Source organism: Labeo rohita, chromosome 8, assembly GCF_022985175.1.
Source record: "Labeo rohita strain BAU-BD-2019 chromosome 8, IGBB_LRoh.1.0, whole genome shotgun sequence".
In the NCBI taxonomy this organism is placed as follows: domain Eukaryota; kingdom Metazoa; phylum Chordata; class Actinopteri; order Cypriniformes; family Cyprinidae; genus Labeo; species Labeo rohita.
In genome coordinates this window covers 27627012-27653329 of record NC_066876.1, presented here as the reverse complement: position 1 = coordinate 27653329, position 26318 = coordinate 27627012, and the positions used below count along the sequence as shown (strand labels likewise).

Below are 26318 nucleotides of genomic sequence, written 5' to 3'. Positions count from 1 at the left end.
ACAGCGATATAGGACATACCCTAACTGTCATGAACCTGAACAAAAACAGTCCAAGCAGAGTAAGACAAGACAAGCGTTTGGCATTAAAAAGTATATAAATTGTATTATTTTTATTAAAATAACTGATCATTTCATTAGATAAGACCCTTCTTTCTCGGCTGGGATCGTTTACAACCACATTTGGGATCGTTTGAAGCCGCATTTAAACTGCATTTTGGAAGTTCAAAATCGGGGCATTATATGGAGAAAAATGCTGAAATGTTTTCCTCAAAAAACATAACTTCTTTTTGACTGAAGAAAGAATGACATGAACATCTTGGATGACAGGGGAGTGAGTACATTATATGTGAATCTATGTTTTGGAAGTGAACTGCTCCTTTAATGGACATTTGTTTGGAAAATTACATTATGAATGCCAGCATTTACAGGGTTCATAATGCCTGTGGGATGAGCATTGTCTACTGTCTGTGACGACTGAAAACGCTTTCGGTCATATGAAATAAACTATTTACTTTAAGAGCTACATAACAGGTTCATTTATATAATAGCATCACATGGCAATAATAATGATTTAAAAAAATTAAAAATTTATTTTAAAGTAAAACACTGAAATTTTCAATAAAAACAGCTGATGACCAATACATACTATTGTTTTGAAAGAAACTAATACTGCCATTCAGCAAGGATGCATTAAATCAAACAATGCTGAAAAAATATATATCACACTTTCTTCAAAAATATTACGCATATTAGAATGATATCTGAAGACTGGAGTAATGATGCTGAAAATTCAGCTTTGCAATCACAGAAATAAACGACATTTTAAAATATATTAGAATAAAAAGCAGCTATTTAAAAGTGCAATATTTCACAATTTTACTGTATTTTTTATTAAATAAATGCAGCCTTGGTGAGCGCTAAAAAAACACCAACTCAACCCCAAATTTGTGAACGGTACTGTAATGCTGATACTGTATTTAGAATACAAATGAGTTGCTAAAATGAAATTGCATTTTACAAAATATTTTGTCTAAATGAAAACAACCTGACAACAGAACTTGTTTACTTTAAATAAACAACGCTGCACTAAACAAATTGGGAAGATAAACACTTTTTTTAACTTGCCAAGTGGCCAAATATAATCCAATATATCAGTTAATCACTAGTATTGCCACTTTTCAAAACTTGTCAGCTGTTCTGGTGGAAGAAACATTAACATTATCAATGAACAATGAATGATTATCAATGAAAAACAAAAATGCTGGTAAAAATGAAAAACCTGTAACCTTGTAAGCATGGGAACATGCAACAGTGTTTGCAAATTAGTGAATATTTCACCTAATTCTATTACAGATTAGTAAATGTGGCAAAATACTTGCGATAATGCTTATGAAGATGATACACAAAAAGCTTGCTCAATAATCTCACATTATTAAATTATTTCAGAATTGAATTTTTATTCTGAATTTACACTGTTCTAATTTTCGTGGCAATAAGGATCAGTTTCCGTTATCTAGCTGCTGCTGCTGGGCTGACACAATGCCAACTCATTTGCAGAGACCTACTTCTGTAATGTCATTTTCTGATAGGAAGCGTACAACGTAGACCCACATTCTAACCGACTAGAGAGACACCGATGGATTAGAAATGAGAGTAATGACAGCTGCTTTGAAAACAGTACTGAATACACATACAAACATATCTAACATACACTGCTAATTAGGCATAGTAAACCAAAGCTAGTTGTGGAACTACCTGGAAACCGTTCCTGTCACAAACCTGGGTTTGATGGTTTAGCTGAACCTTGGTAAAGACCACGTTAAGTCCAAAATCACTGGTTGAACCTTCATCCTCCTCAGCAGGAACCTTCCTGACAGTTTCACTGTTTTTATTTGAAAAATTCAGTTTCTCCATATTACTGCACTGCTGTGTTGACTATATCCATGCAGAAACTGCCACTAGATACTGACGCTTAAACTGAGATTACACATAATACCATTCAGGACTAGAAAAACAAGCATTTAGGTCCCCCAAATGTAAATTTCTACCAAGGCCCCTCATGTGAGACAGTTCTCATGGAGTCTTTCACAGGGTTTTCTGCTGACATGGCAACAAAGAATATATATTCTGTACAGCTTTTTGTTTGTCTTGCTTTTTACGTTCGTTTTCCACAAACAGACTGTGGGAACTTTTCCAAAAGTACAAGTACAGTCTTGTACTGTCTGTACCCTTTTAGGACCATTCTGAATATTTAATTTAGTATACTGTAATGCACACTACAATAACAAATATTTTTTTAAGAAAATCTAATCTATAAAAATTTAGATTTTATATAATCTATATTTTGTTACAATTGCATGTTTTGGTACTTAAAGCATTAGTTCACCCAAAAAAGAAAATTCTGTCATTAATTACCCACCCTCATGTCGTTCCAGACCTGTAAGACCTTCATCGTCAGAACACAAATTAAGACATTTTTGATGAAATCCAGGAGCTTTCTGACCATGTCTAGACACCAACACAATTACCACGTTCAAGACCCAGTAAGATAGTTAAAATAGTCCATGTGACATCAGTGGTTCAACCTTAATTCTGCATCGAAAACTGACAAGAAAGAGAATAAACTAATAAAGAATAAAGTTAAATAAAGTCATTATTTTTGTTTTTTTTTTCTTAACTATTTTAACACTGTCCTTACTAACATTCTGTGCTTTGAACGTGTCAGTTGCATTGCTGTCTATCCGCAGAGCGGATATATGTACACCGGGAGGCACACTCCCTTCACAAACAAACGTAATCTACTGCATCTTCAGTGGCTCAGATGTTGGGAGCAAATGACGACCACTACGTTCATTATTACATCCAGCAACACAACACCTCAATTGCTCAGTTCTTGTCTAACTTACATCTCCTGCTCCGGCATCAAAACATTGAGGTTGGACTGTAACAACTGATCTGAGGTAAAACGCTCATGTCAATCAACTATCGTGGGAGCGGCCTCTGTCAGTGAGACGCCACAACGACAGGCATCTGAGAATGGCTTGATTTGAAAAAGGGAATATTATTTTTACAGATTAATTAAAAACCACTGCATGGATTTTTTTTTCATTATAGGGTAGATTTGTACATACACTGCCAACACACATTAATGTTCAAACAACATGTAAAAGTGAACTTAGCATCCGATGACCCCTTTAAAAGTCAATGTGGTTTGATAAAAAGATGAAAGAATTCCTACATAATGGCAAATCTGTATAAATTTGTTTATATATATATATATATATATATATAAAAATAAAAACATAAGAACCACACAACATATATCAAATAAGCCTAAACCTAAATGTAACAAAACTCAACACCTAAACTTAACCATCACCCTAATATTTTCATGCTAAAATCAGAACTTCATTATACAACGTCATCATGTTTTACAAATTATTTTTGATTTATAATGAGAGAGTGTTGGAAAAGCAAACATGCAGAAGTATCCACTAAAATGCCTTGAAACACACAGCGTTATTCTAGACGTAATTTCAACTGAAACTGGAAGACAAAGTGGAACATATACAGGAGTCCTGCCCCGTTTTTTAAATAGCCAATAGCATTTTGTTTTTATCACAGTTTGGGCTAGAACCACTGAGTTGGGTAAAGCTGCATTTGACAGCATACGACAGCCACAATCTCACCCATATCAAATAGCATTCTGTGTAGAATTCAAATGTGTCCGATACATTTTGTGGTCTGCGCCGACTCACGCATATGATCCGCTCCGTGCTGTGGTGTCTCTGGACCGAAGCAGCAGGCTGTGTGCTACTGCAACGGTTCGTGTGAAACAATGTGAAAACAGATTGCTTTCGCTCCAATGGAATGCATATTTACACTGTCTGAATCATTCATTATCACCTATATAGCACACTATGAGCCATTTACCGTACAGAAATACTTTTTCATAATTTTGACTGATTTCAGCCACAGCTTCAGCGTCTGTTAATAGCAGGCGGGACGCTTTGGATTCTAGAGAGCATTTGATTGGACAGAAAGTTTGATGAGAAGCTGAAGTGCAGGGTGATGTCAAAAATCATTGATCCATATTGGCGGAATTTAGAGACTGTACGTTTTGAACGCTTATATCATCTAAATGCGAATTTTGTCATTGTTTTGGAGCACAAAAGCTTATAGATAACCGTAAGGCTAACATATTCATACTAAAAGCCAAAAATACTTCAATTTTGATTTCATGGAGACTCAAGGCCAGAAAACCATTTAAGGCCCATTCACAACTATATTAGCATCCACACCAATGCACAATAACATTCTGTTTATAATAAGCACGCACTACAGTTATGTCATCTGCCACTTTAAAAGCTCAAGAATGATTTCTGCTTAGCTGTCAGTAATGTTTTGTTCATCAGCTAAAAAAGCGATTCAGAAAGCGATTCCAACAATATTGTTCCTCTGTTCCGTTGTTGTTATAATATAGCCATGGTGTGGACTCTCAGGCCTTTACTGTAGGAAAACACTCACACTTTGGAGCATATTTGCAGAACCTTTACTTTAACAGATGAAACACTGTAGGCTATTTCAGCTAGAGAGAAATATATCAATTGTCCTTGTACCACTTATGTGTACCTATGCTACTTTAAAATACAATGGAGTAATAGACATAATAAAACAGACCCAGAGGTTCAGAACTGATTTCCAACGAGCAGTGACCGTCTCTCTGATGAAAGAGCTCCAGGGATCAATTGCAATACACAGCAAAGCTCCTGTCAAAACTTCCACTCTTTCCAAGGCCAGCATGGTCTGCCAGTTGCCAAATGGGCTTCTTTTTCTATCAATGTCCAGAGACAGCCAGTACTCAATTGTGTTATTAGTCTTCCTGGTAAAAGGCACAATATACTAAAATCTGCTCTGTTCCCAAAAAATATAATTGAATATTGACATTATCCTGAGGTTTATCCTGAGTTTATTCCTGTGTTGGTAAAGCTGAATTTCAGCAGCCATTATTCCAGTCTTCAATATCACATGATCCTTCAGAAATCATTCTAATACGCTGACCTGCTGCTCAGAGTAAAAAGTGTAAAAGTCTTTATTGTCACTTGCGATTAATTTCAAAAAGCAGAACTTTTTTTTTTTTTTTTTTTAAATATGACTGACCCCTGTATACATATATAGTCCAAATGATCTAAGCTGTTCCAGTTACATTTTTTAAAAATATAAATACAGTACATGGAGAAATCCCTGACTTAGTATCTTGGCAAATCTCAGCACAGTTAGTGACATTGATCTATTCTGAAACTCCAGAGGAGGCACATTGATTACTGCATTTTTTAAGCAAAAGTCTCCATTTGCTCTCTATTTAATCACATTGCTGTCAAGACAAAGAATTGGGATATTACAGAGATCTCATTTGTGATTTTTCTTTCCAGTGGGATGCACCACAATATAACTTCCAACATAAATGGCAGCACAGCTGCTATAACAACAGAGACGCGCAAAGCTAGAAATTCTTTGCGTGACCTTGAAGAGTCCGTTAAAATACACAGCTGCACGCTCCGAGTGCAATTTTATGCCGATTTGGGATACGTCTAACAAAACCGATCGAAAACCAGTCACAAAAACAACATCTGCTCATCTCCATTTTGATGCAACAGGCTGAATGTACTACACTGCAATGGCGTTTTCATTGTCTCAGGCTCACAATTTCACATTTCGCTAATTTTCCGTATTAACCAATATTCTCTTCTGTGCGTGTCAAAGCTGAAGGGCCCTTAGACTTCACCCTCCCCTGCTCCTTTATTCCCCTCTCCGCAAGCTTTGGTCCGTACAAATCCAATTTAGCAAATCTATTTTGACATTGAATTTGCACTCATTCAGATGTGGCATCGGACTCTCTGTTCCTCAGGTCTCTTTCTGTAATGAAATGTCTGCAGCAGACCTGAGAGCTGATTACAGATTCCGCTATTCAAGAATATCTTTTCTAACTGCTCTCCACTATCAAAATGTGATCTTTACAACCAGACATCTTCCCTCGTCTCGTGTTGCATAAATTTGCACCTCAGGGACAGTATGATGTAAGAGACAAAATAAGAAAAACATTTGTATGTGATTTGTTTCAGCCGTCGTGATTTTTATGTAGATAGAACCATGATAACCGGAGAAGGCTATCAGGTAGCATCTCAATGCCAGCTGCCTGGCTGACGCAGGATCATCAGGTGCGGTTTTGCGGTTAGAAATCTACACTCTTTGCTCATGGGAACCACAGAACTTTTTGAGCCAATCAAAGAAGCTATAAATGCAATGTGATTAATCATTCTGAACTCAAAAAAAAAAAACATTTAGATATACGTACTGGCATTTAAATGTTATTGTAATATTAGATTGAAGCAAATTGGATTTTTTGATAATAAATAAATTCAGTTTATTAGTGCTATTGTATGACTGGGATAAACTGCGTAATCCAAACTGATGGAAATTCTATATGCAGTTCAAACGAATATGAGATTTAGGCCTAAATATTTTAATAACGAATGTAGAGCTGCAGTGCTGATGGCATCACACGTACACCCAGTCCCTAACCTTTCACTAGTAACATCATAATAACCCTTTTCACTATTATTATTGCTTGTATCATTAGTTCTCCATCCCAAAACTTTGGTGTGCAACTTAAACCGCTATAGTAATACAGGCATGAATGACAACATGCATCATTGCATTTCTAATGGACTTTTTTTTTTTTTTTTTTTTTTTTTTTGCATGGAGGATGATTTTGTCATTTCAAATTTAACTTCTAGGCAGTAAGCAATGGTCTAGGAACAGCTTAGTGACCAATTCGCAATAACCTAACTATGTCGTTGAAACTAGGAATACTGGGATAACTATCCGGACAACTAGTATCATAAAAAGTAGCAAATAAACTGTATTCAGTTTCAAACAGTTTCCTGCATTCTAGATAGATTAAAACGACTGCATTTACATCCTCAAGCAATTGACTTCATAACATAATTTTCAGGCATTTCCCAAGTGAAACTTACTGCACTATCACACAAATAACTGCAGGGGCTCTCATGGGCTAAAAGACAACAAGAACAAAAGCAGCTGAATCAAGAACACTGTATCTGAATCATAGTTTTTGGTAACACTTTATTTTACAGTGTCCTTGTTACTTTAAAACTTGGATAACAGAATTTTTTTTACAACTAAATGAGGCCTTTGGATGGCCTTCCATCCTTTCTAAAACTTTGTGTCCTATAGCTAACGCTGTAGGCACTTGTGCTCAGAGTTATTTTTGATCCGGCACTCAAATTTGATAAACAGATAAATTCAGTCATTAAATCAGCTTTTTTTTCAGTTTAGGACGATTGCTAAAAAAAAATCTTTTCTTTCTTTTAAGGATCTGAAGACTAAATCTATGGCAGGTTTGGCACCACCTTACCTGTCTGATCTCCTCTCGTTCCATGTGACTAACAGGCCTTTATGGTCATCAAATTCTTTTGTTGCCTGTACCTATAGGGGGATTGTGCTTTTTCGGTGGCAGCACCAAAGCTGTGGAATAATTTGCCATTGTATGTAAGATCAGCCTCCTCTTTTCAGGTTTTTAAATCATTACTTATCTTTTTAAAATGGCTTATGGTCTGGAGTAAATGCTGTCAAATATTTAATTACGTGTGATATTATCTTTGTCACAAATTTGTGATTTGTTTCATATGGTTAGTCTTTTCAAGTATTTATTTAAACTTTTGTACAGCACTTCGGTCGACCCAGTTGTTATTAAATGTGCTATATAAATCAATAAAAGCTTTTTCTTCAGCGTGGAAGTAAGCCTATGGGTGAGACTTCCAGTTCATTATCCGCTATACAGAAACAACGAGAAGAATAACAATGTGCAGTAAACAGTAAAATGTGCTCATAATTAAGATAATACATTAAAATAACACAGTAAGACACACTAATTTGCAATATCAAGCAGAAAAACAAGCTGTTTTGTACAGCTAAAAATAGCTGGACGTGGATGAGACCGGACTCCTGATTCATAACATTTACAAATGGCTGCGCCCACTCTTATGGTAAGAAAAAGGTGGATAAACCAACCCTATTCCTAGTTGTTGTTAATTAATATTACTTAGTACCTACTATAGTTACATTGCAGGAGCAACTTAAAGTGAAAAGTGTACGTCTTTTTGTTCTTGTTGTTGTCATTACACTATAGAAAACAAGAGAATAATCAGGTATTTAAAAAACAGATGGATAAATTATACCTGAAATAGCATAAGGTGTTTTAACTGGTAGTATTAATAATTCAAAACAATATCTGAGTATGTTTGTTTCAGAACATATTCTTTAATTAAAGAAATAGTTCACCCAAAAAATACAAATTTGCTGAAAATGTACTCGCTCTCAGACCAGCAAAAATAATTATGAGTTTTTTTTTAGCATCACATCACTTACTCACCAATAGATCCTTTGCAGTGAATGGGTGCCATCAGAATGAGAGCTGATAAAACAGCTGATAACAACTTCAGAATAATCCACAAGTCATGCACACAAGAAGTGAAAAGCTGCATGTTTGTACTAAGCAAATCCATCATTATGGCATTTTAACTTTAAACTATTGTTTCTGGCCAAAATACGAATAAATAATCGTTAGTAACTGTTTCTCTGGTGGAAAAAGTACATCTCTTCTTGTCTTCTTACATAAAAATCCACCAACATATTCGTTACGAACAGTTTCTGCTTGTAAACTACACTTGATCTATGCATATTTCTTTCTTGACTCAGACAGCTTTTTCACTAGAGGATGCATTATTATCGATTATAGACTCGTATTTTAGCCAAAAGCATCGATTTGAGATTAAAGACCATCTTGATGTATTTGTTTATTACAAACACAAAGCTTTTCACTTCACAAGACGTTAACTGATCGACTAGAGTCGTGTGGATTATTGTGATGTTTTTATCAGCTCTCATTCTGATGGCACCCATTCACTGCAGAGAATCCACTGGTGAGCAAGTGATGCAAAAGTACATTTCTCCAAACCTTGAACTATTCCTTAAATAATCGATACTATCCCAGCAACAGGGTTTGACATAGTCTGACATAGTTCCAGTAGACGCAAACACACATACCGTAGGTATTGAGGAGCCCTCAACCAGTTTCAGTTCGAATACACACAGAGACAAGAGAGCTCAGCCAATTATACTCTCCACAAATTACCCTTGATTAAGCAGCAGAACGCCAGCTGCAGAACAACAACACCCGGAGATTCTCCCCTCTGCCTGCTCGCTCATACTGAACCAGTCATTCCCTCAACATCCACGGCACATCCCAGTGCTTTCAACTCCCTCTCATGCACAATCAAGAAGAAGCCTAACTGTAAACTCTGCGTAAATATTTACATAATTACAACCCCCCCGTGGAGAGAATTCTGCATAAATGTGGTTTTCCTAAAAGAGCGATTAAATGTGTTTTTTTCCCAAGCTCCCAGGGTTATTTTACTTCCTGTGCATCAAACAATGAATTAAATTACAAATTAATCAAACGCCACAGGTAGAACAATCACTCTTTTTTTTTTTTTTTTTTTTTAGCACAAGCACAATGCAGTCAAACACAGGAACCAGTCAAGCGGAGAAAGAAACAGAGACTGACGCAAACAACGGGAAAGACTTATGGGAGATTTCATGGGAAGAGATAGCTGATGGGTTTTACCTCCATCTGCTGTGCATTGTGAACTAAACTGATACTAATGTCTCCCCGTTCTGGCAGTGATGTCTAAACCATCATGAATAATACAGGCCTGAAGTACATGTTAGTGCCACTCAGGGGGGGCTTTCCCTTGGCTTGCACAGGCAGAAAATGGAACAGCGAGGCAGAAACAGGGTCGGCTCTCCCACAAGGAATGAATGACACTGATTTGCCTTTCTGCCTTGCTTTTCTCGCCCCTGGTCCTTTCAGCCAATGAATGCTCTGACATACACATAGATAGACACATAGATAGATTTCAAGAACAATTCTAAGAAGATAAGAGGTAGATTAGAAATATTTAGGGCTAGACCACATATGAATGATGCAGGTGTAGGAATGAATGAACGCTTCATAACGCTTACTTACTATTAAACGCCATCATGGGAATCATACACAGCCTGTTGCAAGCACCCCCGCCTGTTCTTTCTTTCCATGCTTTCGAGGTTAACACGAATACCAACACCTAGCAACTACAAAGCAGCCCTGTGCATGTAGACGGCCGAAATTTGGTGTTAAAAATGGCAAGCGATTTGAAGCATGACCTCCCAGTATCGCGCTGCCTGCGTAATCGGGCGCATTGATAAAACTGGCCACCTGTTAAGCATAAACTTCACAGAGTGCATGTATAAACGATGCGTATTTCATCGGTGCATGCAGGCTTACCTTACAGCCTTCGTGTCTGTGTTTATTCTCCTCGAGCCACAGGCGACTGTCAGAGGACAGCGGGCTGCTTTTACTCCGCGGTGAAACGGAGTTCCTGGCTCCCTGGCATCTATCAGGCGTCCACGCACGGGCGTGATGAGCTAGATTCCGCTGCTCGCCTGATCTCAGGCTGTCGTTGTCACGCTGCTGCAGCAAAGACGGCTGCTGGCTTCTTAGCTCCCCGGATCCCCGCACGCAGCAGTTGGGCAGGCTGCTCCTCAGCAGCCGCTGCTGCTGAACCTGTAGCTGGAGGGAAGGTGGAGGGTTGTGATGCTGCTGCTGCTGCTGTTGTTGCTGCAACAGCTGTTGATGCTCTTGCAATCCGCAGCTGCACGAACAATAATCTTGTTGGCAATTCGCAGGTTTGGCAGCCCCTCCGACACTCTGCTGCCGACTTAGGGAGGGTTTGGAACAGTCTGCGAGACTTGGGTTGCTCCCTTGGCTTTTGACTGGTGCTTCCTGACTGAAAGGGCTGGGCAGGTTCTCTTGGCTCTGTTTTGGCAAGGGGTGTGCGGTCTGTCTACTGCCACCCCTGTGCTCCGCGTGTTGTTGGTGGTGGTGGTGATGGTGGTGGTGCTGATGGACGGCTCCCGAGTAGCGATGCTGCATCCCCGCCTCACCTGCGGCGGAGTGCCGCTTTGCGTTGCAATGATCCGGCACCCTTTCGCTGCGCGCAGCCCCGGTGGAGTCAAGAAGGCCCGTTTCATTGGTAGGTTTGACCAAGACAAGCCTCATCACGTCACTATGGAGTTACAGCGAGCCCCGCCTTCATGTGACAGTCCAAGTGTTTATATGAATGGGTATATTAAGAAAAGTGCACAGTACGCGCTTGCGAATTGAGGCGGGTGTGGGGAAAGCAGACTCTCCACTTGCGTATGGCTTGAAAATCGAAACAAAAGGCTGAGGCGTCTTAGCTCAAACACATTTTTTTTATAACTACAGGTTTAGCGAACAAACGCTAACAAATAAAAGTTGTGTTCGCCTGAGAGTGTAACCATAGCAACAGTCAGCTGCTCCAGCGATTCCATTGCGGTCACATTCGGACGATGTGTGCGTAAAGGGTGAGAAGCGCTGTGATTATTTATCACTTTTAGATTTATACATCACTGAAAACATTAAGTAAGATTTAGATATGAATGAAAACATTAGTGTTTGTTTAAAAATACGTTTAGATAATACAATTTGGGCGGAACCTCGACTGATTAGGCTACGCCAAAATCAAATTCTTAAATTAATTTTAAATTGACGTCCATGGTACTCGTTTAAAAAAAAGTACATGTACTTAGGAGGTGGTAATGGCTTAATGGTAAAGGATCTAGGTTGCTAACACAAATTCTGCCGGTTTGATCCTCAGTAAAGGTGACTCAGAAAGTGGAGAAATACTGAAATCATAGTTCTGATCTGGCAACATTGTACTCATGGCGTTTATATGAAGCTGATCAAGGTGAATTGTCCACGCAGTAAGTTGTTTTGCGTGAGCTTTATCTGCAACTAAAGTTTGGCCATTTTAATAATATAAAATGAAAACGATAAATCGTAATCACTTAATAAAGATGGAAATAATAATCGTATATAATGATGTGAGCTGCTCACATATCCCATCGTATTACCAGTGTCGCCAAGTCCGCGGATTTCCCTCAGAATTGGGCTACATTAACATTGTTGCTGCTGGTTGTTTTTCATGTCGGCGGGTTGATTTTTATCTTGATATTTATCCTCCAGAATGCAAATTTACCAAAAACAAAAACAAACAAAACAAACAAACAAACAAACAAAAAAAAAAACATGTATTTTAATGGCAATTGGGCAGGTTTTGTTGTGAAAAACCTGGCAACCCTGCTTAATGGGTCAATTTGATGGCCAGGTTGTCATGCATCTCCAAGTGACCTGCAAAAAGATCAGAGAGTAAACGACATCAGTTGAGATGAAATATAACTTTGTGTATTCAAAAATTATCTATGGTCAGAGCTGGGTAATTACTTCCAAATTGTAATCCGTTACTGATTCCAAATTACATGACAAAAATTGTTGTTAGTAACGTAATCCATTACATTACACATTTTAGGTAATATAATCAGACTACTTTGACCCATCTCATTTATTGCATTTCATTTAAATAGGATAATCTTGTACCATATTGATATAAAAATACAAAGATAAAGAAAATATATTCCATTTATTGTTATTAACAACATGAAGTGCATTAAACATTATATAACGTCAAGGTTTCCCACACTGGGGTTTGTGAAGGAGCTGCAGGGGGTTTATGAGTTTAATGAAGAGCTAATAATTAATCAAAATAGAACACAAAATTTTTTTTTTGGTTTACCTGCATGTCATGTGACCATAACCAATGTCAGAGAATCAATGAACATGCAAATGTGCTACTTAATTTTTTAAATATTTGTTTTAAGATCTCAGGAGTACTTCAAGTAAATATATTAGGTGAAAAATATCAAATGGCAAAAATGTTTATGAATTTGTGCATTTTAATGTGTTTGAAAGTCAAAAGTCTTCCAAAGACATTGAAATACATGCATAACCTACAGAGTGAATTATGAATTATGAATAACTTGGAAAATTTAAAAGATAAAAAAAAGGAATTAGGGAGATGCAATAAATTATGACTAATTTATTGCCATTGTGTAAATAATATGTAATCATGTAGTCCATAAAAAGTAACTGTAGTCTGATTACGAGTATTTTAAAATGTAATTTAATCTAATTACATGTACCTAAATTTTGTAATCTGATTACATGTAAACAGTTCCTACCCAGCTCCGGCTTTGGTTGTATTGCATTTTATCCATTCTATCAGCACATGCACCTAAACCAATATTTAAAAAAACCTTGAAACTCAAGAGTAAAGTTGTTTAGATTTCAGGATAGCAGTGTCAGTTTTCACAGGATTGAGTGCTGATGTCAGTGAGGGTGATGCCAAAGTTTGGAGTTGAACTTCGGAGTGGATCTGGGGCACAGATGAAGAAAGCTGGTAATCTGATCTTTTTCATTAAGTAATTAGTCCTGGAGACCTGTATGGGTTCCTGGGCAGAATGAAGTATCATTTGCTTGCTGGTTTTGGAGGCAATGTTGCTTACAACCACATGAATTATTCATTTCCCTTTCCCACTCCATGTCCACAGACGTATGTGTGTGGGATTGCCTGCTGAAATGACCCCAGTGCGACATTTGAAAACATTTAAAGCTTAATAAAATCTTGTTTAAGCTGTCAATACTAGAGTCAGTTGTTTTGTTACAGATTGAACATTTCAGAATAAATACCAGAAAGGTATTTGTTAAAGTGAATAGGAAATTTATAGGTAGCACTTTACAATAAGGTTCATTAGTTAACAGTGGTTAACTACATTAATTAACATGAACTAAGAATGAACAATACTTCTACAGCATTTAGATAATGTTAAATGCTGTTAAATAATATTTTTTATTAACTTTTATTAACATTAACAAAGATTAAAAATACTGTTACCACTTTACTATAAGATCCATAAATTAGTTAACATGAACTAACATTGAATATTTATTATTCTTTAATGTTAGTTAATTAAAAATGCAATGCTGTTCATGTTATTTCACAGTGCATTAACTAAAATTAACAGATACAAGTTAATTTTTAAAATGTATTTGTAAATGTTGAAATTAACATGAACTAATGTTAACAAATGCTGCAGACATGCTCTAAAAACTTATTCAGCATTTATTATTTTTCGTAACACTTTACAATAAGGTTCAATAATTAACTACATTAGTTAACATGAACTAAGAATGAACAATAGCATTTATTAATGTTAGTTAATATTAATTTTTTACTAAGTCATTAAAATCACAAGCTGTGTTTGTTAACTTTAGTTAATGCACTGTGAACTAACATGAACAAAGAATGACTATTTTTATTAACAATAGCAAAGATTAATAAATACTGTAATAAATGTGTTGTTCATTGTTCATGTTAGTTAATACATTAACTAAACTGTTAACAAATGACACTTTATTGTAAGTGTTACCAATGTATTTGACCATTAAACACACATTTGACTCATATTTAAACAATAAATAAACAATAGCAACACTTAAGGTTTAAGTAGTTTACCGTAGTTAACAGGTATGAAGACCTGGCAATGGAAAATACTGTTAAAACTTTACAAGATCCTTTAAATTAGTTAACATGAACAAGCATTTGAGTATTTATTATTCTTAATGTTAGTTAAAATTGCAATTTTGTTAATGTTTTTTTTTTTTTTACAGTGCATTAACCAAAGTTAACATATACAAGTTCTGATTTTTAAAATGTATTTGTAATTGTTGAAATGAACAGGCATTAATATTAACAAATGTTATAGTCATGCTATAAAAAGGTATTTTTACAAGTTAATTTCTGCACATATTAATACATTTGTAACACTACAAGTTAACATTTGGTAATGCATACAGTATATTATAGCTTATTAATTATTAGTTTATTAATAAATTAACATTGAAAATGCTGTTAAAAATGTTGGTAACACTTTACAGTAAGGTTCATTAGTTAAAGGAGAACTCCACTTCCAGAACAACAAAAGCATTTCAGGATTTTCCTGCATATAATGCACTTCATTGGTGCCCCAGATTTTTAACTTCCAAAATGCAGTTTAAATGCAACTTCAAACTCTAAACTATCCCAGCCGAGGAAGAAGGGTCTTATATAGCGAAACGATCGGTCTTTGTTTTCGAAAAATAAAAATTTGTATACTTTTTAAGCACAAAAGCTTGTGTAGCACAGGCTCTGGGATGTGCCTCCACAGGTCGTTCAAATTTAACAAATTATTCAAGAATCTTTAATGTGACTCGGGAAGAACGAGTCGTCTCGGGGAGTGATTTGTTCAGTTGCGCATGCGCAATATTCTGTTAGGTTCTGTACTGGAATTAGTTCACCTGTTTCGAGTCTTCGGGTTTTTCGAGTCCTTCATTCATCTTATGGGGCTGTCATGTGATGCTGATTTTGCTAAAATGAACGAAATGACTTGAAAAAAGATTAGTTCCTTTTGCTGAACAAGACTCAAAGGTCTGAGTTGGTAAAATGATCCGAACTTCCCATCACTACTATGAATCACATCTTCGAATCACCCCAAGTTCATTGTCTGTGTACTCCGGCTCAAAAAGGTAGAGTATGTCGAAAAACTCCTACAACTTCAGAATCGTCCGACATCGTTGTACCTTTTTGTTTGTAAACAGCGTTTGACTTACTTGCACTTTCTTAGTCTTTGCACGTTCGCTTTGTAAACAGAGTCTGTGGTTCCGCCTACGTTCCACGTGACCTTTCGACGTGATTCAATAGTACATGAACGCGCATCCCAGAGCCTGTGCTACACAAGCTTTTGTGCTCAAAAAGTATACAAATTTTTATTTTCTGAAAAAAAAAAGACAGATCGTTTAACGAAATAAGAGCCTTCTTTGTCGGCTGGGATCGTTTAGAGCCCTTTGAAGCTGCATTTAAACGACATTTTGGAAGTTCAAAATCGGGGCACCAATCAAGTCCATTATATGGAGAAAAATCCTGAAATCCTATCCTCAAAAAAACAATTTCTTCACAACTGAAGACAGAAAGACATCTTGGATGAAAAGGGGGTTAGTAAATTATTTGTGAATTGTTGTTCTGGAAGTGGACTTCTCCTTTAACATTATTGGCCACATTCACACAGCAGCAGAATATGGTTATCAATACCGTATCTGAGTCCTTAATACGGTTGCGTTCACACACAGTACGGTTATTTACGGGTGACAACTGTATTCTATAACCGAACTCACACCCGTACATTTTCAGGACTCACAACCGCATTCTCGGAACACACGTGCTGTGTGAATGGAACAGGACTGGACAACTACTTCTGTCACGTCATTCAGCGCCAGAGAGTCGCTCTGTCGCACAAACGCGCGTCTACTGTGTGTTGCGTGCTTTCATGTGTGGTTACGGTAACTTACAGTGACGGAGAAATGAGCTGTGTGTCGTCTGAAAGTTTTATATCCAGTCTCCACCGGAGCCGCTCCCATCAGATAAATGTTATGCGCACGACTCAAATGCTCCGCTCTCCACCCAAATATAAAAGCTGCTGAAGGTTTGATGAATGAACTCGTGGCTCGATTGGACTCTTGTCTTGTCAGAAATTGATTAGACTTTCAGTTTTATGGACGTCGCCATCTTTGATATTACTTTGGTAACTGTTGCTATGGTTATTGGTAAGGAATAAAGGCTTGACTCCCCTTGCACATTCTTACACCGTGTCTATGCAACAGCTAAAGGGGCCGTTCACATATCGCGTCTTTTGCGCGCTCAAGTTCGTTATTTCAAATGTAGACGCGCGGCAGCCGCGCTCATAACGGAAGCGACGCGGTCACGACGCGCTTGGTTTTTCCAGGCGCGTCCGCGCCGCATCGAGATAAACATCTCAACTTTTCAGAATGCTGCAAGCCACTGCGGATCATGTGACAAGAACCAACCAATTACGTTCATCCTTTCCCGTAACAACATTGAAAGCTCAGCCAAGATGGAGAAACAGTTGATCATAGCAGTACACGGATAGCCATATTTACATACATTTAATAGCAGAGCTACATCAAGCGATTTTTAGTGCTGGAAATCCATTTGAGCTTTGCTGAAACTTCCGCGTCTTCATTAAGAGCGCAGGTCATGGTTGCTTAGCAACGACAGACGCAACGGGAGCGCAAGCTACAGAGCGCTTTGGAAAAGAGAAATCGGCGCGCCTGGCGTTTTCCAGCGTTTTTAGGCGCGATATGTGAACGGCCCCTCAATGATTATAATGGGTTCTACTGTATTAGGGGCCGTTCACATATCGCGTCTTTTGCGCGCACCGCGGGTCATGTGACAAGATCCGCTCGCGTCCGGTGTAGACACGGTGTTGCTGACAGTATTCGAGACGCTTCTTATACACATTTCGACACCTGTAAGTAAATGCGGTTGTCAATCCCAAAACCTGACAGTGTGAACACAGCGTTAGTTCATGTTAATTTCGGCATTTACTAAGTCATTATTAAAATTACTAATGTTAACAAATGACACATTATTGTAAAGTATTACCAAAATGTTGTTTGTTGTCAGTTCATGATATTTAATGCATTTACCAATGTAAACAAACTGAACCTGATTGTAAGGTGTAAACTAAATAGTTCATGTTATTTTCAGCAGATAGAATCTGTAGAAGAATCATTTTGTTAAATTAAATGCAACAATCTCAACACATTTCTGTACTCTGACATCAGAATCAAATCTCCCCGGAGGGACCAGATTGTAATTTGTAAAAGCACTCAGGGCCTGGAAACAGCACACCATACAAACAGAGCAATTTTATGGGCTATCAGGTATTTAATATCCTGGTATCACTTTTACAACAGAAGGGCCATCTGTTTTCTATTTTAACCTGTACAAGAGAGCGAACATAAGTAATTCTTTTAGCAATCAAGCTGACAGCTCTTATATAAAGGCCTCTCAGTGTGCATTATTTATATATCTCCTCCTGCCGTTCCACCTGTTCATTAAACTGCATTCGAACTTCTCGCCCACAGCTACGAAGAGGTTACACACACTCTAAATATAGATTTTTACCTTTAATTGGCTTTCTGCTGATCTTGGATCATTTTCTGAGAAAAAAAAATCCAGGGCCTGAAGAAAAGCAACACTGCCTCAAGATCAGCCGCACCAATCAATAGTCCTAAACACACCAGAGCGGCATTTGCATAAAGTATAAATGTCTGTAAATGGAAATTAACCGTTATATTCAGTTTCAGAAATAGAAAAATCAGTTTACAGTTAAATTAAACTGATATACACTACCAGTCAAAAGTTTTTGAATAGTAAGATTTTAAATATTTTTGTAAAGAATTCTCTTCTGCTCACCAAGCCTGCATTTATTTGATCCAAAATACAGCAAAAGCAGAAATATTGTGAAATATGTTTACCATTTAAAATAACTGCTTTCTATTTGAATATTTTAAAATGTAATTTATTCTTGTGATCAAAGCGGATCGTTACTCCTGTCTTCAGTATCACATGGTCCTTCAGAAATCAAGCTTTTGAATGGAATAGTGTATAATGTTGCAAAAGCTTTATATTTCAGATAAATGCTGATCTTTGGATTTTTCCATTCATCAAAGAATCCTGAAAAAATGTTCTCAACTGTTTTAAATATTGATAATAACAATAATAATAATAATAATAAACATTTGTATTACAAAAAACAATCAAACATATGCAAAACAAGCATTTTCATTTTTACCTTGTTTTTTATATTTAATTTAAAATGGAAAAAAAGGATAAACATTTACCAAAACTAATAAATACAAAATAATTTTATTAGAAAAATTGTTAGTTTGGAAAAAATTATTATTTTTATTTTATGGTTTATTTAAAAAGTGACAAATGCAAAACAAGCATGTTCATTTCCAATTTACTTCATATTTTATTTAATTTTTAAATTTATTTAATTTAACTGCTCTAACATTGCTAAATTAATGATAAACATTTACTAAAACTAATAAATACTTTTTACATTTAATACAAAAATATGTAAGAAAATGAGTAGTTTAGAAAATGCATTATCTTTCTTTTATTTTTTATTTAAAAAACAAATGCAAGACAAGCATTTTTACCTTTTTTAAATTTAATTATAACTTTTAATTTATCATTATTATGAATATTTCAAACAGTTGAGTATATTTTTTCAGGATTCTGATGAATAGAAAGATCCAAAGATCAGCATTTATCTGAAATAAAAAGCTTTTGTAACTTGATACACTATACCATTCAAAAGCTTGATTTCATTTTAGTTATTTATTATTTTTATTTTTGAGAAATTATAGAACTTTTATTTACACTTTTATTTAGCAGTGATGCTTTAAATTGATCAAAAGTGATGATAAAGACATTTATAATGCTACAAATTTCAGATAAATGCTGTTCCTCTGAACTTTCTATTCATCACAAAAACCTGAAAAAAATTCTACTCAGCTGTTTTCAACATTATAATAATAATAATAAATGTTTTTTGAGCAGCAAATCAGAATATTAGAATGATTTCTGAAAGATCAACTGGAGTAATGATGCTAAAAATTCAGCTTTGAAATCACAGGAATAAATTACATTTTAAAATACATTCAAATAGAAAGAAGTTATTTTAAATAGTAAAAATATTTCAGAATTTTACTGGTTTTGCTATACTTTGGGTCAAATAAATGCAGGCTTGGTGAGCAGAAGAGGCTTCTTTAAAAACCTTACTGTTCAAAAACTTTTGACTGGCAGCGTAGAGTCAGCGTTTCAAACTGACCAATACATTTCTGAGGAAAACATAGCAAAATGATTGCTCCTACCAACTGTTTTGCCATTGCAGATGCTCTTTTGTATGAAGAAACGCATGTTCCTGTCTAACAGTGAGAGAGAGAGATGGAGAGGCCCTGTCACTAGCAGATGAGTGTTCATTACTTTACCCTTGACGGGGGGTTTGGGCAGCGGGAAAGAGATTTCACGCTAATTTGTGGGATGACACCTTAGCCATTTACAATATATATATAAAGCAAACAGACCATAACACCCTTGATAACACTTCAGCCCTTTTAAAACACAATTTTGAGGTACTTGTGATTTAATACCTCCCTGTATGCCATAAAACAGATCAAAAGTGGTGGATATTAAAACAAAATGAAAGAGTGAAAGGCCTGTGTGTCATAAAAATAAAGGGTATTTTCCCCCACGCGTCACGTATAATAAAACCCAACTGTCTGAAAATACAGTATGATGAAGTTAAAACTGAACGAAAAGGAAAATCTATCATCTAAAGACATACATGTAAAAATAATGACTTTTAGCATTCGCTCAGGAATGACACCTGTTGATTAGACTTTCCAAATAGCTCAATCTCTGCATAAGATCAAAAAAAAAACATCCTTACCTTAAAACAACGTCCTCGTATCCTTCTCTGAGCATGTTGGTCTCGGGTCCCCTAACATACGTGAGGTGAGTGATGGGCGCTTTTTCGAGAAAACAGGATTTAGTCATCAGACATGCAGCTTTTTCCTCAGACGCTTGTCAGATGTAGGGGGCCGGCCGGTCTCTCTTTGAGACGCATAATTAGGATGCAGGCTGAAGAAAGGACAGCCCAGCTTGATAAGGGTTGGCATGCAAATAGATAAGGAGACAAAGAAACAAGCAGCACAGAGAGAGAGAGGGAGAGCAAAACACTATATGTTGCGCACACCGCAACACTTTCGGCTTTAAGTGTCGGGTATCATTATTGCGTCCAGCGTGCGGGTTGGCTGAGGTAGTCGAATACACTGAGGTCCGCAGATGAGGAAATAGAGGGGAGAGAAATCTGCGATTGATGCTCAGCAGTTCAAAGGCCTTCCCAAACCCTCTTATCTTTCCCGCCACAGAGGCAGCTCAGATAAAAGAGCAACACACATCACACCAAGTGTTGGACGGAAACATGGATACGCGAGATGTACATGTACACAAGCAGTGGGGTTCAGAGCGCTGAAGAGTGTGTACGGTCCTTCATTCATGGTTAAATTTAAGGCTGCAGGGGAGAGGGTTGATTTTAAATTGACTGAGGGTTATATTTGGTTAATGTGTCTTTAAAGAATTTAGCAATGTTAGAGGGACACAGAACAAAATGTGGGAAAATACAATGAGGCCCAAAAATATTCTAAAAAAGGGAGACCAATTAAAACGCTTCTGTTTTGCAGTTTTAATTGTAAAAAAGGAACTGTCATTTTTGGTTAATATTTGTCTCTAAATTAATAATTAAATTAAATTAATTAAATTAAATAATTCAATGCTAGAAGGTACACAGTACAAAATGTGACAAAAAAAAGCTGTGAGGCCCAAAAGTCTACAAAAAAAAAAATGCAAATGCTTTTCTTCTCTCTCTATTTTTTAAAATTACAAATAATATCTGTTTCACATTTTCTAATCTTTTCTTAATGTAAATCATTAATTGTTGTTTTTGGTTAATGTCTAAGTAACTTAGCAATGCTAATAGGACATGGTACAAAATGTGGACAAAAAACATAGTGGGGCCCAAAAGTCTCCTTTAAAATAAATAAATAAATAAATAGACAGATAGATAGATAGAAAGTTAGACAGACAGACAGACAGACAGATAGACAGATAGACACATATGCTTGTTTTGCATTTGTCTTTTCTTTAATAAGAAAAAAAAAAGAAAAATGCATTTTTCTAAACTAACAATTTTTCAAATAAAATTATTTTTATTTTAAATGTAAAAAAGTATTAGTTTTGGTAAATGTTTACTATTAAATAATTTAACAATGCTAGAGCAATGTAAAAATGAAAATGCTTGTTTTTCATTTTTCATTTTTTAATAAAATAAAAAGAATGAATTCTAAACTAACAACTGGGTTTGTTTTTTGCATTTTAAATTGAATAAAAAGGTAAAATTAATACTTTTTTCATTTGTCTTTTTTTAAAGAAAAAATAAAAGAATAATAATGCATTTTTCCAAACAAACAATTTTTTGATTAAAAATATTTATTATTTTAACTGTAAAAAGTATTTATTAGTATTGGTAAATGTTTATCATTAAATAATTAATAGAAATAATAATAAATGCATTTTTCTACATTAATATTTTTTTCCTAATAAAATTATTTTTATTTTAACTAAGTATTTATTAGTTTTGGTAAATGTTTATCATAAAATAATTTAGCAATGTTAGAGCATTGTTTTTTCGCATTTTAAAATAAATTGAAAAAAGTAAAAATAAAAAAGCTTGTTTTGCATTTGTCATATATATATATATATATATATATATATATATATATATATATATATATATATATGAAATATAATGCATTTTTCAAAACTAACCATTTTTCTATTATTTTAAATGTAAAAAATATTTATTAGTTTTAGTAAATGTTTATCATTAAATAATTTACCAATGTTAGAGCAATACAAGGTAAAAATGAAAATGTTTGTTTTGCGTGTGCCTTTTTTCAAATAAAAAATAAGAAAAAATAATACATTTTCTAAAAAATGTTCTAATAAAATTCTTCAATGCTTATCATAATTTGGTTCATCATTAAATAATTTACCAATGTTAGAGCAATGTTTTATTTTATTTTATTTTTTTTGCATTTTAAATTAAATAAAATCAAGCTAAAAATAAAAAAGCTAGCTTTGCATTTGTCTTTAAAAAAAATAAAAGAAAAATAATGCATTTTTCTAAACTAACAATTATTTTTTATTTTAAATGTAAGGTCAGCAGAGGAGGAGAGAAGATAATTCTGCCATTGATCCTTAGCCATTTAAATTTGATTGAAAAGTATTAAGTTAAAAAGTTAAATTGAAAATGTGAATGAATTTCCTAGTTTTTGTTAATGATAGTAGAATTCAGTATCACTTGACCAAAACCTAATCATGTTCTCCAGCATTTTGTTCTCGCAGCAAAAACATCTGAGGTAACATTTTCAATGCCACAGATTTGATCAGTGACATTAAAACAAAACCTCGATCTAGAAAGAATAACGGCTGGCTTTGCATTTTGTGGTAGACAGATGCAGTCCACCATTAATCAGTGATGCTTGCCGATAAGGGAACTCCGTGCTATTTTAGGCCTGATGCTCTCTAAGACAGCAGGGACTCTCCTTCATAGATTCATCACGCTGCGCGGAGTATCAGCTATTTTATTCAGTTTGATCTTGCGAGCAGACCACTTCATTCAGCAAAGAATTCTGCACTTAAGAAGCCCAGTCTCTAAAACCAATCTTGATAAAACGATCACGACGATCCAGCGCTGCTATTAAAGATTAGCCAAATATAGTCACTGCCCTTGAGTGCGGGAAGGGGATGTTTTTTAATTAACACTCTCAGTGGGTCACAACTAATAATGTGCAAATAGGTTTAAAAATAAAATATGTGAGTAATATCTTCGCTTCGAAACCCCCTTGCTTGGGTCGATCAAACCGCTATTGTTTCACAATTGTATCTGAGGTCTTTAAAAAGTGCCATTATTATTGTTTTACAGGCAGTTATGAAAAGGACACATTCATTAAAACGTTCTGCGTGGGAGAGATGTTTTAATGGACGGTAAGTAAACGGGAGAGGTTATCGCGTAGCATAATCTCCAGATGACCTACAGTTCTTTTACTCTGACGCTGCTTGATGACACATTATGGCCATAAATTACCTTAAGTGCTAAAGAGTGTTCCTGCTGAGGATAAAGGTGGCCACTGGGAATTATCCAGCTTGCAGGCTAATTTCCTTTCCTTCCGGAACGTCCCACAGGGGTCACTGACCGTTTATGTCCGTCGCTTGTGTACCTGCAGAGACGTTATTAAAAGCAAATCTACCTTCAGTATGTCTGAAGCATCACCTAAGCGGTAGTGTAGTTGAACGAGGGAAAATATGTGGACCACAAAACCAGTCTTAAGTAGCATGGGTATATTTGTAGCAGTAGCCAAAAATATACTGAATGAAAAATTATCTATATTTTTTAATATATGCCAAAAATCATTAGGATATTAAGTAAAGATTAATTTTGGATTAGTAATATGTATTGCTAAAAACTTCATTTGGACAACTTTAAAGGAGATTTTATATAATATTTTGATTTTTATTTGCACCCTCAGATTCCAGATTTTCAAATAGTTGTATCTCGGCCAAATATTGTCCTATCCTAACAACCATACATCAATAGAAAGCTTATTTATTCAGCTTTCAGATGATGTATAAATCTCAATTTCAAAAAATTGACCCTTATGACTGGTTTTGTGGTCCAGGATCACATATGTCACCATAGGTTAGCAGCTTTGATGAACATGAGACCTGCAAATATAAAAAGTCAATCCTAGGGGTTAAACTGAATATTACATGAGATTTTGTTTTTGTGCATTATTAAGCAACAACCATGTTAACAAAGTTTTGGTATTATATCTGCATGATTTTTACAATTTTCTAGAAATACATTTTTTTTTTTTAATTATGTATTTAGTCAAATTAAATATTATAGTTTTTAGAAACATATTAGATACAAATGTTTATTTAAATTAAATATTTTATATAAATAAATAATAATACCAATATAATATTAAAATGTATAAAATTATACACTGCCGTTCAAAACTTTCAGTACGTTTCAGTAAGTAATTAGTAAGATTTTTAATGATTTAATAAGTTTCTTAGCTCATCAAGGCTGTGTTTATTTAATTAAAAATACAGAAGAAATGTAAAATTGGGAAATACTTTTATGATGTAAAATAACACTTTTCTTTTTAAAAATACATTAAAATCTGATTTATTCCTGTGATCTAAGCTGAATTTTCAGCATCATTTCTCCAGTATTCAGTGTCACACGATCCTTCAGAAATCATTTCTAATATGCTGATTTATTATCAGTGTCGAAAACAGATGTGCTTCTTAATATTTTTTGGAATCTGTGATACTTTTTTCAGGACTCTCTATTAAATAAAACTTTAAAAAGAACAGCATTTATTTAAAATATAATTTTTTGTAACAGTATACACTACGATACAAAAGTTTGGAGTCAGTAAATGTATTCTTTCTTTTTTTGAAAGAAATTAATACTTTATTCATCAACGATGTGTTAAATTGATAAAAAGTGATAGTAACGACTTATATTGTTAGAAAAGATTTATTTTTTAAACAAGAGCTGTACTTTTATATTTTTCACTTATCAAAGAATCCTGAAAAAATATCAGAGGTTCCAAAAAATACATATATTTGGAAGCACAACTGTTCCCAAAATTGATTAAAAATCAGCATATTACCATGATTTCTGAAGGATCATGTGACACTGAAGACTGGAGTATCAGCTTTTGAAAATTCAGCTTTGCATCACAGGAATAAATTATATTTAACATATATTTAAATAGAAACCATTGTTTTATATTGTAATAACATCTTGCAATTATACAGTTTTTATTCTGTATTTTTGACCAAATAAATGCAGCCTTGATGAGCACAAGACACTTTAAAAAACATTACAAGTCTTACTGATCCCAAACTTTTGAATCGGTTATGTATAATATATGTAAGCAAATATAAATTTAGGTAAATAAATATGTAAAACATAATATGTATAACAAGATTTTCAAGTAAATTAACCTAAATGTGACCCTGGACCACAAAACCAGTCATAAGCGTCACTTTTTTTTAAAATTGAGATCCATGCAAGCTGAAAAAATAAGCTTTCCATTGATGTGTGGTTTGTTAGGACAGAACAATGTTTAGCCAAGCTACAACTATTTGAAAATCTGGAATCTGAAAAAAAAAAAAAAAAAAAAAAAAAAAAAAAAAAAAAATCTAAATACTGAGAAAATTGCCATTAAATTTATCCAAATAAAGTTCTTAGCAATGCACATTACTAATCAAAAATTAAGTCTTGATATATTTTTACGTTAGGAAATTTACAAAATATCTTCATGGAACATGATCTTTACTTAATATCCTAATGATTTTTTGCATAAAAGAAAAAACAATAATTTTGACCCATACAATGTATTTTTGGCTATTGCTACAAATATACCCGTACTACTTAAGACTTGTTTTGTGGTCCAGGATCACAAATGAATGTTTGTGACCAAATGTTGTTTTGCGGTTCTCAATTCCTCAGCTTTGAGGAAACGTGTGTTTTAATGTTTTTTCCTACCATAACTTGGGTATCAGGGTTGAGTTCAGCTTGACAAATGCAGTCAACACTACAATATTTGCAAAGGAGGAATGAACGGGTTAGTAAAAGCAGACACCAACTTTCTGAAAAATAAATAAAACGAGAGACCAAAAACTGAAGCTACATCTGCCTTCCATCATATGGGGCCATTTCTTTTA

The 26318-nt window shown here is 35.0% G+C and overlaps 1 protein-coding gene across 2 annotated transcripts in view; it reads right to left on the bottom strand.

The window, feature by feature from the left end:
- Window positions 1-20866, bottom strand: part of kcnn1b (potassium intermediate/small conductance calcium-activated channel, subfamily N, member 1b) — a 57143-nt gene extending 36277 nt beyond the window's left edge. Inside the window, exons 1-2 of one of the 2 annotated variants that reach the window (XM_051117948.1) lie at window positions 20401-20866; window positions 10409-12334 (exon numbers count right to left, since the gene is read on the bottom strand). In XM_051117948.1, the coding sequence (XP_050973905.1) occupies window positions 10409-11182 (774 nt within the window). In that variant the 5' untranslated portion in view covers window positions 11183-12334; window positions 20401-20866. Of the gene's footprint in view, window positions 1-10408; window positions 12335-18062; window positions 18153-20400 lie in introns of those variants that run through there. The other variant, XM_051117949.1, reaches the window with a different exon arrangement.
- Window positions 20867-26318: the final 5452 nt, after the last annotated feature.